This window comes from Sander lucioperca, chromosome 6, assembly GCF_008315115.2.
Source record: "Sander lucioperca isolate FBNREF2018 chromosome 6, SLUC_FBN_1.2, whole genome shotgun sequence".
Classification (NCBI taxonomy): Eukaryota; Metazoa; Chordata; class Actinopteri; order Perciformes; family Percidae; genus Sander; species Sander lucioperca.
In genome coordinates this window covers 11,061,177-11,076,296 of record NC_050178.1, presented here as the reverse complement: position 1 = coordinate 11,076,296, position 15,120 = coordinate 11,061,177, and the positions used below count along the sequence as shown (strand labels likewise).

The 15,120-nt window shown below is 39.9% G+C and overlaps 1 protein-coding gene across 1 annotated transcript in view; it reads right to left on the bottom strand.

Moving 5' to 3' along the window:
• Positions 1–8,795: 8,795 nt before the first annotated feature.
• si:dkey-238f9.1 (chemokine-like protein TAFA-2) overlaps positions 8,796–15,120 on the bottom strand; it is a 101,202-nt gene continuing 94,877 nt past the window's right edge. Inside the window, exon 5 of the mRNA XM_031302092.2 lies at positions 8,796–9,525. Within this exon, the coding sequence (XP_031157952.1) occupies positions 9,514–9,525 (12 nt within the window). The 3' untranslated portion in view covers positions 8,796–9,513. The remainder of the gene's footprint in view (positions 9,526–15,120) is intronic.

The window sequence follows — 15,120 nt, the reverse complement described above, 5'->3', positions numbered from 1 at the left end:
AAAGTACAAGACTGGCAATATGTATATATTTTCTTATTGTTAACCAATTTATTGGAAAGAGCCAATGAATTGATCCTACTAATAACAATTTTCTATAATTATACAAACACACATTATACAAAAATGAGGCCACTGTAAATGTGCATTCAATTTTATTGTTTATTGCGCAATTAAATATTAGTTCATTTATTGATCCATGTGGACCCTTGGCTTATCTATTTTACTGTTTACTAAAACATCCAACGAAGTTAAAGCCAACTTAATATGGTTACAATAATTGGTAAATTTAAGGTTAATTGTAATTTAGTTTTAGTATTTTCATGAGATGTGTTGACAATAATAAAAATATAGCATAATTTAAGGGCCAAAAAAAACAAGAATGATATATGATACAGATATGTGTATGCTGATATGTATACCCTGGGAAGTAGTGAGTCTATTGTGTTACGAAAAAACACCCCATTCATAATATATTAAATGTAATGTACAGTTGTTGATTAAATGCTGTAAATCATTACTAATTCATGAATAGGATAACTTGTCTCCTTAATATATAACACCATGGGTGCAGAGGTGAAACTCATTTAGTAGTGGCAGTCTTTCATCATGCATCCTCCAGAAATATTTGTGTGAACTGATTAAGGACGAGGGTACTGCGAATTTAAAGGTGGCGGCATCAACACCCTTCAAGTTCCCTTTTCACACCTCCTTTGACTTCATCTCTTCTATCAGCCAACATGGTTTAATCTGAAACACAAGCCTCGGGTTGCAAAAGTCACTCTACATTTTGTCAGGACAATATTTTCACTGCCTCCTTTTCCCAGCGGCGATGACCTTCCTGCGTCTCTGTGATCTGTGCCAGCCCACAGCCACAGCCCACATTGACAGAACTGCGAAAGGCAGCCAAGCATACCTTAATCGGTTCTAGCTCTGTTTTGCTGTGGCCTGGGTTGTCTAAGGTGCTGCTAGAGCTCTCTCTGTGTACAAGAAGGGTTTTCCCAACCAGCTAGTCTATAAGTCTGAATGCTGCCCGTAAAGGCTAGGGACTAAGACAGCTGAGAGAACCAGACGTATTCTGTCGTTTCATGTTGAATATACAGCTAAATCCGCCATTTTTCCTCTGACCTACCCTTCCTTAAATAATCAGGCTGTGTTTGTCTAAGCGTGCACACTGTTTCAGTTTGCTCTCCACGTAAACGCTCTTTTGTTAAATTATTCATCATGAATAAATGTGGCAACATGCTCATCCTAGAGAACGGTAAGCAGAAAACTCATTCCTTCAGTCTCAGATGCTCAAGTCTTTTGAAAAGGGATTCATACAGCATTAACTCTGCACACCACAGTAAAAGTACTTTTTAATCAAGTCACATCCATTTGCATGGCTAACAAATGGTAGAATTCTGTCTTTCAGTTTCATGCTTTTTCACTCTTGTTGAATTTGTTCGACTTGTTGAATTGGATGCATAAATTGAATCTGAATAAATGACTTGTTTGCTTTAAAATGCCTAACTAGCATAAATGTTCAAAGGTCCATTTCCATAAATAACCACATTGCTTCATCAAAGCCCAGTATGTTATGCTACAGCTTCTTTTTTTTTTTTTTTTTTTCTTTTTTTTTGCAAAGCACACTTAAACATAACAGCTGTAGACTGTTGCACTTTATATAACTCCTCTCCCATCGAGCTTGAACAGCAGGATAGAGGGGTGTTTGCACTTGAAAATGACAGCTAAAGGTGTGTGTATGGCACTGTATGTTGCTGGTGGGTTAGTCTGTGTCTCTCCAGCTCCCTTCACAGATGGGGAGGAGTGCTCCAGGTATGTGGAGACCCAGCCAAGGATATGAAACAGGGATGACCAGGTTCCCACCGGAAGATAACAGAGGAACTGAGGGATTGTGGGATCTGTGCTACAATAGATAATTAGTTAAGAACATCTGTTGGAGGAGGTTCCACTGTACCTCATGGGCCACAGATCTTAAATCATTCTTTGGCTCAGAATGGAGAGTGAGCAGCTCAAGCTATTTACATTGATAAATCATTTGTAATAATCATCAAGGTCCTCCTGGACACTTCCATATGGCTGTGGTGGGGTGGTATGTGAACTTTAGTCAGTCCCAATGTGGTGAAAAACTAACCTAAATTTCAAATGAGATCGAACTAAATTATACATTTTAAACAAGTTTGAACTTTCTTGGACCTCATCTTTTTCACTTTAAATGTAATCTCTCATCTCAAAAAAGAAACAGCCTCAAGTGTGTGTGGGTAATCTGATTTTCTGTGCTTTGTATTTTAAATTCAGACGTAGCTATCCGCAAATGGCATCAGCACGAGGATTCACACTTTCTGCACTATTTGTGTTTTATGTCTATGTCTTGGATACTCATTTTCACTGCATGTTTTTCTTTTCTTTAATACATTTTGGAGCATTGTTGGGGGGAGCCTGAGAACGGGAATTGCATTGCCAATGACTGCTCCACTTTAATTGTTGTGCATACGACAACGAAAGACTTGAACTTGACTTCAGCTTTTGCTTATACTGTGTTAAAGGGATGCATGACTTCTACCTGAGTGATTGTGAGATGTTGAAACTGCCTTGTCATTCGTTTATCAAAGTGGAACCGACATAAAGATGTACTGCCAAATTTAGTTATTTAATATCCCACTGTTACCATTTCATAATTATCATTTCAGTAAATGCTTACACCTGTGTGCTAACATGCAGACTTTTTTAGCAGATATAATGTATACCACAGTCACCATCTTAGTTTAGTGTGTTAGCATGCTGATGGGAATATCATTAGTTTAGCAGGTATTTGGTCATAATTAATGATTTATGATGAAGGTGCAAGATGAAAAAGGGGAACAGAGTTATTACTATTCATCATCTTGGGAACATGAATGTCAGTACAAAATTTTATAGCAATCCTTAAAAAGTTATTGAGAGTTGTTCACTCTGGACCAAAGTGGCTAAACAACAAGCAACAGAGCTGCATCTCTGCATTATACAAACATGGAGGATCCCTTTTAGCAGAAGGATGATCCATTGACCCACACCAGCCTCTAAAAGAAAATATAAAGATACTTTAATTTCACTAGCATCCTCTACTAGTCCGCCCTCAATCATCGAACGTTGCACTTGGACTGGCCTGCTCCTGGTGTAGTGCAACCCGGATAATAGCAAAGAGCTGGATATTTACGGTGTCAAAGAAATTAGGTAAATAAATAAATGCACATGGCACAAAATGGGGCCACGGAGAGAAAAAAGGCAGTTAGAAATCCATCACAATGTAATTTTGTGTTTCTCTGCCTCTTCCTCTGATACTGTACCAGCTCATTGCAAACCCCACTTCCATTAACCTGTCCACAGGTTGCCAAGAGAGGAAGTAGTATTTTTCACCTTTTCACCAACCCCTGTCTAATAGACACCAACTCAACCCCCGCCCTCTTCTTCTTCTACTTTTGGTCTGTTTGAGTAAGTTCCACAAAAGATAATTTCCTTTTCAAATTACAGAAGGCCTTTTCACTGACCCGAGGGCATTGTGATAATGCAGTGAGGGAGCGGAGAGTGTCTCTGATGAGGGGCGAGAGCAAATGCACTGGCCAGCACTAATGTCTTGTCAACACCGTACTTGGACACGGGAGCCCATAGGATACTGCACAGCCTCAGACTTGCTGAGCAGATTGCAGAAATCCAGTATGACTAGCTGACACTTACTTCACACAAAATGTGTTGGTGCATGTGAAGGTACAGTATGTGCTGTTGTCAATACCCAGAGAAAAGAAGAAAATAGCCAACTTTGGATAGCAAGCCTCAACAGGATGTGTGAATGACTTGCTGTAACAGCTTGCAGGCTGCATCGTGATTCATGGGCTAATCGCCTTTCAGTCCAGTCAGGCATGAGAAACACAGAGAGGAGGAGGTGTCAGGTACAGCGAGGAATATTTTGATATTAGAATTCAAGGCATCTACGTCTTGCCTTGAGCAGGATAATCCCATTATGCCTCAGGTCACAGCAGTACACAAACACAGAGAGAGGCACAACTCACTTCAAAATAAACTGCTTACGATGAGAATAACACAAACAGCAGTCAGAAATAACCTCAAACTCCGAACAAAACTGAATTAGAACATCTAATTTAGGGTTGAAAAATACCCTAGATATTGAAAAGAGAGAATAACACAATTTGATTTTTTTTTTTAAAGCGGGAAAGTTTTTCCAGCTAGACTTTTTCAGTTCATCTTGGCTGTTTTTTAAGATCGAGCGGTTTTTCATTACAGCCTGTCAGCTTTCATTATAAAATGAGAAAATCTAATTTTGCCTGGTGTATCTGACATTTTTTCAAACTAATTCATCCTCTCAAGGTAAAGCCAGCAGATGGTGTTTGTGTAACTGAGAGCATTGTTTCCTGTGTGCACATTTCGTAATTTTTCCTGATTTAGATCTAAACATGCATTGTGATTTGTTTCTTTTTTTATTTGGGAGAAAGAACACTTGTCTCTACAAGCTCGGATTGCTCTCTTGTTTGATTTAGATAAGCCGAAAAAAAAACAAAATGGTTGTTAGTGCTCTTCAGTTTATATTCACTCAATTTAGAAATTCTTAAAAAAAAAAGAGAAATACTACAAATAGAAAACTGCAACTCTGAATTAGGGTTGAACAGAATTTTTCTGCTCTCAGATTGGCCTTCGATTCAAAAAAGGATTGGTGAGTTGAATCGTCTACTTCCAATAAGATGCGTGCCCTTCACTGACCAGAGCTAGAAAAAACATTTAAGTAATATTTTCTATTTCAGATGGCTGACCAGGGGATTTATTTCAGGGAGAAGGTGTGGGAGGACTTTAATCAACAGCTTCAGAGCCTTTAAGGCTGTTTTATGCTTCTGCGGAGGCTCCAAGCAGAACTTTCGCCATAGCCTACGTATGTGGCCTGATCTTTATACTTGTGCGCTGGTGTGTGCGTCGAGCCGGCATGTGTGTGTGTGTGGGGAGTGTGTGGTAGAGGGAGAAGTGATAGTGAGAGTGATGCCGATTAGCTTCGGAGCAAGTACTGACTCTAGAGTCATAGTGAGAGAAACAAAGTGTCTCCACTGTGCTTTCTGACCACGGTGAGACATGTTTAGCAGGAAAAGTTAACCCTCTCCTTGATTTCATGTTGTTTATGGAGAAGGAGAACCAGGAAATGAGTCAGGGGAAATACAACGCTACCAAGCCACGGCCAAGTGACGCGCGTCACTGCGACGTGTAGTTTCATTTTTCGAGAGGTGCACGTCAGGCTACGGTGTAGGGTCCGGCGTAGACGCAGAGGGGTCTGTGGGGGTACGCCGTTGATTCGATGCAGAAGCATAAAACGGCCTTTAGTCTATGAAACCAGCTATATGCTAATAACCCACAGACTTTAACACACCTCAAAGAATTTCATTAGTAGGAGTTACAGAGGAAAACTTTAATGCCCATGAAAACAAAATTTAGGGAAAATTATGAATACTTTGATAAAATGATCAGCACAGATATAAAACTGTATTGCTTGCTGGAAATACATTTAGTCACTTTCTTTCTTGCCAAGAGTTGGATGAGATAATTAATTTCACTAAGTAGAACAAAGATTAATGTACCAGGCTATTGTTTTCCAGGAAACTGGAGTCTTGTCGTTTCCCCATTTCCAGATTTTGAGCTAAGCTAAGCTGCAGACGTGAGAGTGGCATTAGAGGTGTTCAGTACATGTATGAACCAATCTAACACCAAATCATCAAACTGAAGTGACTTTATTGAGTCACCATTATCACTGAATGAATCAGGAGCTTTTAGCAGTGGAGCGCCACTTACTGGTGACTGACAGCACCGTTGTCAACTCTGCTGGGACACACAGTACATTAGTTCTTGCCTAAAAGCTTATTTTAAGACCACAAAAGCCGCATAAACTATCCTGATGTGATAACTCGCACCCCCCATCAGGTGCTGAGCTGGTGATATCATAAAGTCACGGTGGCCTAGAGGTTAAGGCTTCCCTGCACAGGTTCGAATCCTGTTCGTGACGTTGTTTCTTTGCGTCTGGTCAGAGGTAGAGTGGGTCATCATTTCCTCGAGTCTGCCTGTCCAGTGTACTCGATCAAGACACTGAATCCTATGTTGCTCCCCGGATGCTGCTTTGTTCCTGTCCACTACTCCTAATGGATTTTTCACAGCAGACATTTTGACTTGTCATAGTAGGAAAAGCACAGCTGAAATTGATAACCTTAACGATGGCTCAATTCCATCAAGTGTCCCAGTAAGCTATCTCAGTGAGTCAGCATGCACAACACCAGGGCCTCTCCTAAGTGGAATGCAGCCATCATTAATGGTTTTGAATACACCTGTGCTTTTCCTACTATGATATGTCAACATGTCTGCCGTGAAAAAGGTCTATAGGATGGGTTAAATGCAGAGATTAAATTTCACTACATTGTACAGTACGATTGTATGTGAGGAATAAATAAAAATAATAATTATGTCTTCACATAAACAGTGTATAGGCTAGTTTTATACTGAACAGCTTGAACCAGCATGAAATGACTGAACTTACTAAAATCAGAATCAGCTGAACGTCGTGGTGGTATGTGCGGTGATGTGATCTCTTAGCTTAGAAAAAAATATATACATATAAATATACAATAAACAACATAGTTAGTGGCTATACATATTTGAAATGAAGTGAACAAAACTAGCAAAGTAATTTGTGATTCCCACAAAAATGTTCCCATCCAACTCAGCAAGAAAGTAAATAACCTTATTTCACCTTTAAACATCCATATCTGTCACACCTGAGCTTATGGTGACGGAGAACATGACTGGAGTGAGGAAAGCATTGGTTACAGGTGGCTCTGCCTGCACAACAGGTGACTTATAAAACGTATCTACAGCATGTGACCCCTGGCCACTGCCAAACTCATCCCATGTGCATCCTGTCCGACTCATTGTGTTTCAGAGAATGAAAGGAGCACACAGAATTGTCCAACAGCCAGCCGTCAGATGCACATTGTGGTTTCCAAACCCAGCTTAATATATTTCCATTCAACTTTTGTGAAGGTCTTTTATGGCAGAGCAGCAAAACCCAGAGGAGCTATGGTATGAAAAGATCTTTCATTATTAATAGAATATTAGCCCACATAAAGGTGAATGACTGAATCATTGTGTTTTAACACTGCAGGGGCTGTAAAGTGCACAGAGGTTAATTCTCTGATCCAAGGGTAGATTTGTATTATTGTTTGTAGATAGAAAGGGTTTTTCCATGGGATTGGATTCATGTCTTCCGTCTATGTTCCTCGGAGCACTGTGGTGGATTGCCTGGTCTGATTAATCTTAATGAATTATGCAAATAGCCTTTATCTCAAATGATTTAACAATGTTTCGGTATTGTTTTATTAATGCACTTTTGAATTACGCTGTATAATCACATAGCCTTTCCTCAGCCGTTTGCTGTTTGTAATTCATAGCCAGCTCTTTATTAAATCCATGGTGGTCTCCGGCGAATTGCATGCAGGAATGAGAAATTAGTCATTACTGTAATTTAATGATTTCTAACCAAACAAGAGGCAACCTGGATCGCTAACCATAGCAGCTCCCACCTCCCCTTCAGCGCCATTCCCTCGGGTCTGATCTTTTGGAGCAAGCCATCTACATTTTTGCTTAACTAATTATGCTTAGTATAAATAGCATTCTGCGGTGAATGCACTGTTTCAATTACAGACGGAAATTGACATACAAAATATAAAATTCCCCATAAAGCAGTGGTTTTTTGGAGTCGAGACGCCCTTAAAATTGACTAAAGCTTTCTCTGCTTCAATGTGTGGAATAATGCAAGCTTAGTAACAACATTTCTCTGATTATCATTCACACACAGATGGTATGCTGATGTTTGTCTTGACAATTTTAGAAATGTATCTTATTATCACATCAGAGGAGGGACTCCTGTATTACACTGTATGCCATGGTTTCCTGTCCCTAAGGTACATGTATGTCACATGCAGGGAAAATATAAATACATCTGCCTCCTCAGAGCAGCCTGCCTCTAGCCTGTGTGGCCACCACAGAGAGGGTGATGGAGCTGCATGTTGATTTCAGTAATCATAGTAACCACAGTATACAGTATGTATGTGTCAAAATAGATGGACATCTCACTCGCCCTTGGACTATACAAATTTGCATGAGTAGCATGGCCACTAGGGCTAAATAATCCTTTTCCACTGTGCTTTGATTTCTGTCTTAGTCCCACCCTCCTGCTCCACGCTACCCAGCCTGAAGGTTTATTTTCTGCAAGCTTTTAATGACACGCACTAACAATCCTTTTGGGATTTCTAGCAGGAAACGCCTTACTGGAAATCATTCGGACCACCACCCACCACCAATCATTGGTTGGGTAGCATTAACTTAACACAATAAAAGCAAGCTCAGATGACGACCACATCTAGTTTTGGAAATGCATTAAATAGGATTAAGGTTGTGTTCGAGTGAGAGCCAATTATCAGTCTCTCCCCGGACCAGATTTCAGATGGCTTTTTGTGAAGTCTGCTCATTTTAAGAAACAGTGCTGTGAGATTTTCCCTTTGTATTTTTGAACATGGCCTATTTTTTACATTTGCTGAATTTCACATTTCAGTTCCATCATGAACCCAACATTTATTTGCTGTGAGTTCGCCTCCACTCTCTCCTTTTTTTTTCAAAATTATTTGCTTGACCTGCTAATTTGAAGTCTCAACAGCTCTTGCCTATGCAGCATTGTGGCCTGGTTTACAAAAAGCACTAAACACCAAAAACCCAGATTTTCCTGAACAGCAATATCCATTGAGTTAGATTTATTGAGATAATATTAACATTTGTAATCAATGGGTAGTCACCAGGCTTTGAAAACAACAGATACCATTAAAACATTTTGGCTGAACTGAGCTGTGCTGACCCTTCTTCATTACATTTCTTCTAGGTTTTATTGTTGCGGCATCGTCTTTTGTCTTTAAAACCAAGACATGACATCCTAACAAAAGCCAAACACTTGGTTGATTCAAATCAACAACAAAAAAAGAAAGAGAAGAGGTATCTCTGCTCCATAAGGCTAAAAGGAATGAAAATGCTTATGATCTCACTAGATCTTCAACACAGATATGCATTAAGAGTCCTGGGGCTCTTTGTGGCAAGAAAATAACACAAAAGCTTCACATCACATTTTGTTTTGAGGGTGAATTTTTTTTCTGGTGTAATCCACAGTCTTTTAGTCAATAAATATCTTCATGGTTGAGTCTTCGAGTCCATAGGAATACATCTATAATACAAAGAGACATTTGGTGGGCAGTAGAGTTCAGATACAGCTACTGTTGATGCTCCCTATTCCTTTTCCTCCATTCGTTCAGTGGAATGTCCGTGATTATTGTCCTTGTTGGTCCCTGGTTTCAGCCAATCCTCGAAACATATGATATCCAAATGACCTGCAGCGTTGGTCAAAGAAAAACGTCTGGTACCAAACAAGGTTATCCTGGTAACAGACCACTATCGTGTGACCTAGAAAGAAAGAGAAAGAAAAGAAAAACAGAGGAAGATTGTGTCAGTGACTGAATGGATACTAGGGATAAAAATGGATTGGACTCATTAATGAAGACAAATAGAAATACTAACGCTCTCAAAACCAGTGCTAAATGACATGCAATATGACAGAAACCACTGGGAGAGGAGTGGAATAATTAAACCCCCTTTACTTATTACAGTTGAGCCCTCTTTAGATAAGCAGAAGTGTGGTTAAAAAAAAAAGAAGAAGAAAAAAAAGAATAATAATAATGAAATATGTTTCTATTCCAGCTCTACTTTAAAATGTGGCTGATTAAAGCAAACTCTTGTTTTGGGTCTGCACATCTTGCAACTGCCCATCTGTCAAAATTGTGACAGGTTGAAGGTGTATACATTCCCAGCTGGCATGTTTGTAATTCAAACATCTGTGGTGTTACACAGCAAATATAACAAGACGGTGAGGAGCTAGAAGTCAGACGTAATGCATAGAACATCATGCTCGATGATTTCCATGCAAACAGGAGGAATATTACTATTCATGATGGCATACTGCTGCCATAAGTATTCTCAGACATTTTCGTGAATATATTAAATATTAAAAGATGCAGTATGTACTACTCTCACTTTAAGCAGAACTCTAAAAATACTCTGGGAGGTGAATGTTATTCCTTGTAGGTTTGCCCTTTAAAAGTAGAACACAAGTAACTTTTTGACACACACACACACACACACACACACACACACACACACACACACACACACACACACACACACACACACACACAGATAAACAGGTTTTCCTGTGTGAATATTTGCACATTACGGTCATTCAATTAGCAGTTGGCGGGGTCTCACCAGCGAGGGGTTTACCATACACAATCAGTCTTCCGAGCGATACGGTTCTAATATTTAGTGGCAGTGAGAGTTCTCTGCTGCTTAGAGCTGCAGCTGAAAACACAGTGCTTGCTGTTTGGGGAGCCACAATTTCATTCTCACTTCCACGTGACACTGCTCAGGAATCACGATGTAAGAAAGCATATGAAAATGATTTTGTCTTGCTACTGTTGTTGCAGCAACTAGCTGTCAACAAAGATTTATGCATTATAAGTCAAATTGCGTTATTTGGTCGCAACATTATCAGAGACAAATGGTTTTTAGTGATGGATTTCTGATATTTCTGCTAGTTGATAATTGTTATGTATACACTTTCTATTTTACACATGTCCTGCACCGTCTCATTATAGAAGGAAAAATTACTAAGATATACAAATATGAACACTATTGTAAATGCAGGAGCATTTAAAGGGAAAGGGAATGTCACGTCATAAGAAAGAAGTGGACAGGATAAAAGAGTTTAAACATTAACAAAACAATGTATATGGCAGTAGGAACCAAAAAAGTGAAGCAAAGGGAAGCCTTATCAAAGCAATTAGCATGCCGTGGTGTTGTGGTCTGTCACTGTGAGGGTTATCGGTGAGTAAACGCACAAAGGGGAATCAGGAGAACACAAGGCAGCTCCTCAGGGTTTGCTGCTTAAACTGCTTCAGAATGAAAGACCACAATTGACTGGTCAGCTGTAGGTGCAAAGTCCCATTAACAAACAAACTAAGAGCCTAACTTTGATGCAGAGCTACTAAAACACACATGTTAATGTGCATGTGTGTGTCTAATACTCATTATTATCTAGATAAAGCGATAAAGAACTAAGCATCTCTGAATTTTCTAGCTTTGAATGCGGTGGTCTTGTCTAATTCTTTTGGAATTTTATTGAAGTATATTACTTCAGGTTGTGATGTTGCTCTAAATTCATACATTGCATTAAGTGTTATCCTCCAGCAATGTCTTAATGCACCTTTCAAAAACAAATCAATCATCAATAGAGAGATTTAGTTCCTCTTTAAAGGCTATCCATCGACTAAACGTCTCACACTGTCTTTCAGCCTTTTAACTCTAAAAATACGTTTATTCACACACTGTTACTTACTGACAACACAGGGCAGAGGACTAGACTTTAACACATGGCTTGGTTCAACTTCACTGACATTAACTTGTTTTAAGTGAAAGATTTGACATAATTTGAAGCAGATTAAAACCACAATAGGGCTGCAGCTATCGATTATTTTAGTAATCGAGTATTCTACCGATTCCATCGATTAATCGAGTAATTGGATAAGAAATACTTAGTGAGAAATACTTAGTAAACAGCAATAGTAAATATTTATTATTGCTGTGTACTAAAAAAAAGAAAACCTGTCTTTTGTATATATACAAAAGACAGAAAAAAAGCAACATTTTTTATTGCCAAATTCCAAGTACATTTTTGGTGGCCCAAATATTAATATTTTTCACCCCCTTCCCCTTCTTGCCTCTGGCTCTTTGCACTGGATATGCAAAAGAGCTGTTCACTAACCAGAGGGTAAATGTGACTGTACAAAGCTTACAGCAGGGCTATTCAACTACACTGTTCTGGGGGACACATTTTCAGAAGGCTAATACACAGTGAGGAGAAAGAATAAAGAATGCAGACATCACCGGCATGATGACGTCATTCACGTGCATATTAAGTGGCCATGCTGGGGGGAGGAGCCGGTTTGTCTCCAGCAGCAGCTAATTTCCAAAGATTAGTAGCAAACTAATAAACAGTTAGACTACAAACCGACAGCTTTCGTTTTAGCTTGTTGGTAAAACATCGCTATTTGCAGAGTAGCATGCTGTAGGCTAGTTGTGTAAAACAGCGCGGTGGATGAGAGCAGCAGACGCTAGTTAGCTACCTTGTGTCGGTTCGCTCCGTGGAATGGATGAGTAGACTGGATGTTTTCTACAGAGATGATGTAGTAGCATGTTTGCAGCTTAAAATGATCCCAAACTTTCTGTCGTTTTCTCTCGCCTGTGTTCTCTTAGACCCTCGCTATTTTCGTCTTCGTTCATTTGTAATCTGGGCCGTCAGTCTCGTCCATAGACAGAATATAAATGGTCTTGTGTCCACAGAAGCTTCAACCTGTTGTGTGCGCTAGTAATTATCCTCCGTGCAGAAACACAGTGAGCCGTACAACCTTAATTACATTGATTTAACGAAGCTTCGAGGCAAAGAATTTTGCTTCGAGGATTTTTTGTAATCGAATTATTCGAGGAATCGTTTCAGCCCTAAACCACAAGCACTGATTTGTCTTAAAACATCTGCACAACTTAATCCAGCTAAATACCTCAAGAGATATCAATTAGTTGGTTGAAGTTGGTTTAAAGAGTACGCCGGGAGTACAGCTTTTATAGGATCTGCAAATAAATTCTTCTCATACATGTGAATTTTGCCAACTTCTTTTACAGTGATTTTAAACAACAGAAGAGTCAGCCATGCGCTGCATTAAATGGCTCCCAGCTATGTTGCATGTACTAATGCATACAATTGTGTGGATGGGAAGCCAGTGAGGGATTGAGTCGTCATTGCATTAGCGCCTCCCACTGTTTGGTTTGGACAGCATTGCACTGCACAGTGGCTTACATCCATGGAGTTACTGCCTCAAAGTGACACTAAGAATGTGAATATTTTGTACCAAACCAACAGAGTCGTGATTGTGTTAATCATACCTGAATTTAGACCTGACTATCATTGTGTTGTAAAATTAAGGTAGGATGCACTGCAGCACCAGCTGTAGACATTTTTTAATGCATTCTCCAACAGTTGCACTGTTTATTTTGTGCCTTTTATTTCATCTATTTATCATTTTACATAAAGTCATACTGCCTTAATAATATAACTAGTCATAATCTAGTCTCATCAAAATCTCACCACTCAACCGTGCCTATGAGCTGTCCTTAACTTACAGAAAGCATCTGGAGGTCAGTCAGCAGTCCAGGAGCTGACTTTATCAATCAGGAGCTACATACATGCACACTTTGCTCCCAAACGTATTGCACATTTGCACAAGTCTCTCTCCGTCCTCTAACAGAAATGTGACAGGGACCCCAGTATAGGGAATAAAAACACACAATGGTACAGTTCAATTACTACATTGCAAGCTGCAAGTCATGATACAGCTTGTATAAAGGCTAGTACATCATATTTTTTTGGTTCAGTAAATGTAAGGCCATGTTCATTATGTCTCGAAAATAAATCCACCTTAGACAGCTATCCATCACCAACCCTCAACACATTCTGAACAAGCATCAGAGACCCTGTCAAGCAGAAAGGCTCTGTGGTTCTTTTGCCTTCTGTCCTTTGATTGATAGGAAGTGAAAAGCAGGAGCTGCCAGGGTTATAATTCCTGACATTACCAGCAGGACTATAAAACTAGCTGCTCCCGGACATGCAGAGAAAGAGCGAACAACTGGAGTTGTCCGAGCAGGGGCCCGCGGGGTGTTAAGATGTCTGATTTATTAATGCGACTTCATCATGAGGTGAAACGACACCATCATTTTTTATCAACAATGCCACCGCTGGACATCAAAGAAGAAATAATTTATAGTACTATATGAGGCATGTACAGCAACTGAGGAGTACATTTCACCTATATTATTCATATTCACATATTATCGCCTTGAAAAATTGTTGTGGCAAACATGTTCGCAAACAGTTGCTTATTGTCACTACTGTATAAACTATCCTTTCACATACATGTAGTAATTTGATCCATTACTTTTTAATTAGTGCAACTTTAGGTCACCAAAATGAAGACTTAAGACTTGTTGGACTAAATCTACTAAATACTTTAAACCAGAAACCTTTAGAAGATGAGTTTTCATCTGGCTTCGGGCAGGGTTTGAGTAGCCACACACCTAGAATAGTAGTTTATAGGCCTTTCAACATTTAGATGCCAGATCATTTAAATAGTCAGCATTCACAGACCTAAAAGCTTGTAACTGACTTGCAGTTTGCTTTTCCTTGAGACTTGCTTTGACTGAACTCTGGCATTTTGAATAATATAAAAGTTAAATATACTGTGCCTAAGTTTTACTTAATCTACTATTCCAAACTGGTGCAGGATAGGTTTGATTTTTCAAGTTCTTTTGATAGAACCGGCATCAATTTTCTCAAAAGAAACTGTCACTTCACTTGTGAACCTGAGCTGGATCCTCAGCAGAGCCCTCCATTTATTCCTCAGAATGATGTTGACCGTCCAGGAAGCCCGGGCAGAGGTTTCCCTCTAGCATACACAGCCCGTCTCTTGCTGGCTCTCTGTGGGAGGCAGCAGGGCCATGAGCATGGAGCGACCCCCGCTGACTCCCAAATCAAAAAAAGAGTTGAGGTTCTGACGGGTTCTACTAGCCACCTGGACCCCTGCTTGTCTGTGCCTCTGTTTCTGCTTTCCTGTGGCTGTGTGAGAGAGCATGAATTATTAACCCGGCTAAAATAAAAAGCTCTGCGCTGCATCCAGGCCTCCTGTAGCCATGAATAAGTGAAGAGGCAGCTCAACTACAGGCATTTGGTGAGTCAAACACTCGGGCGTGATGGATGGCTCAGGGCTCAGTGTCCCCCCCTCTCCTCACCTACCATCCACTTCAGGTCTACCACACCCTGAAACCCAAAACACACGTCCAGATAACCTGTATTAATCTCTGGAAGTGCTACAGCTGGAGCCCTCCTGCCCTGCTCAG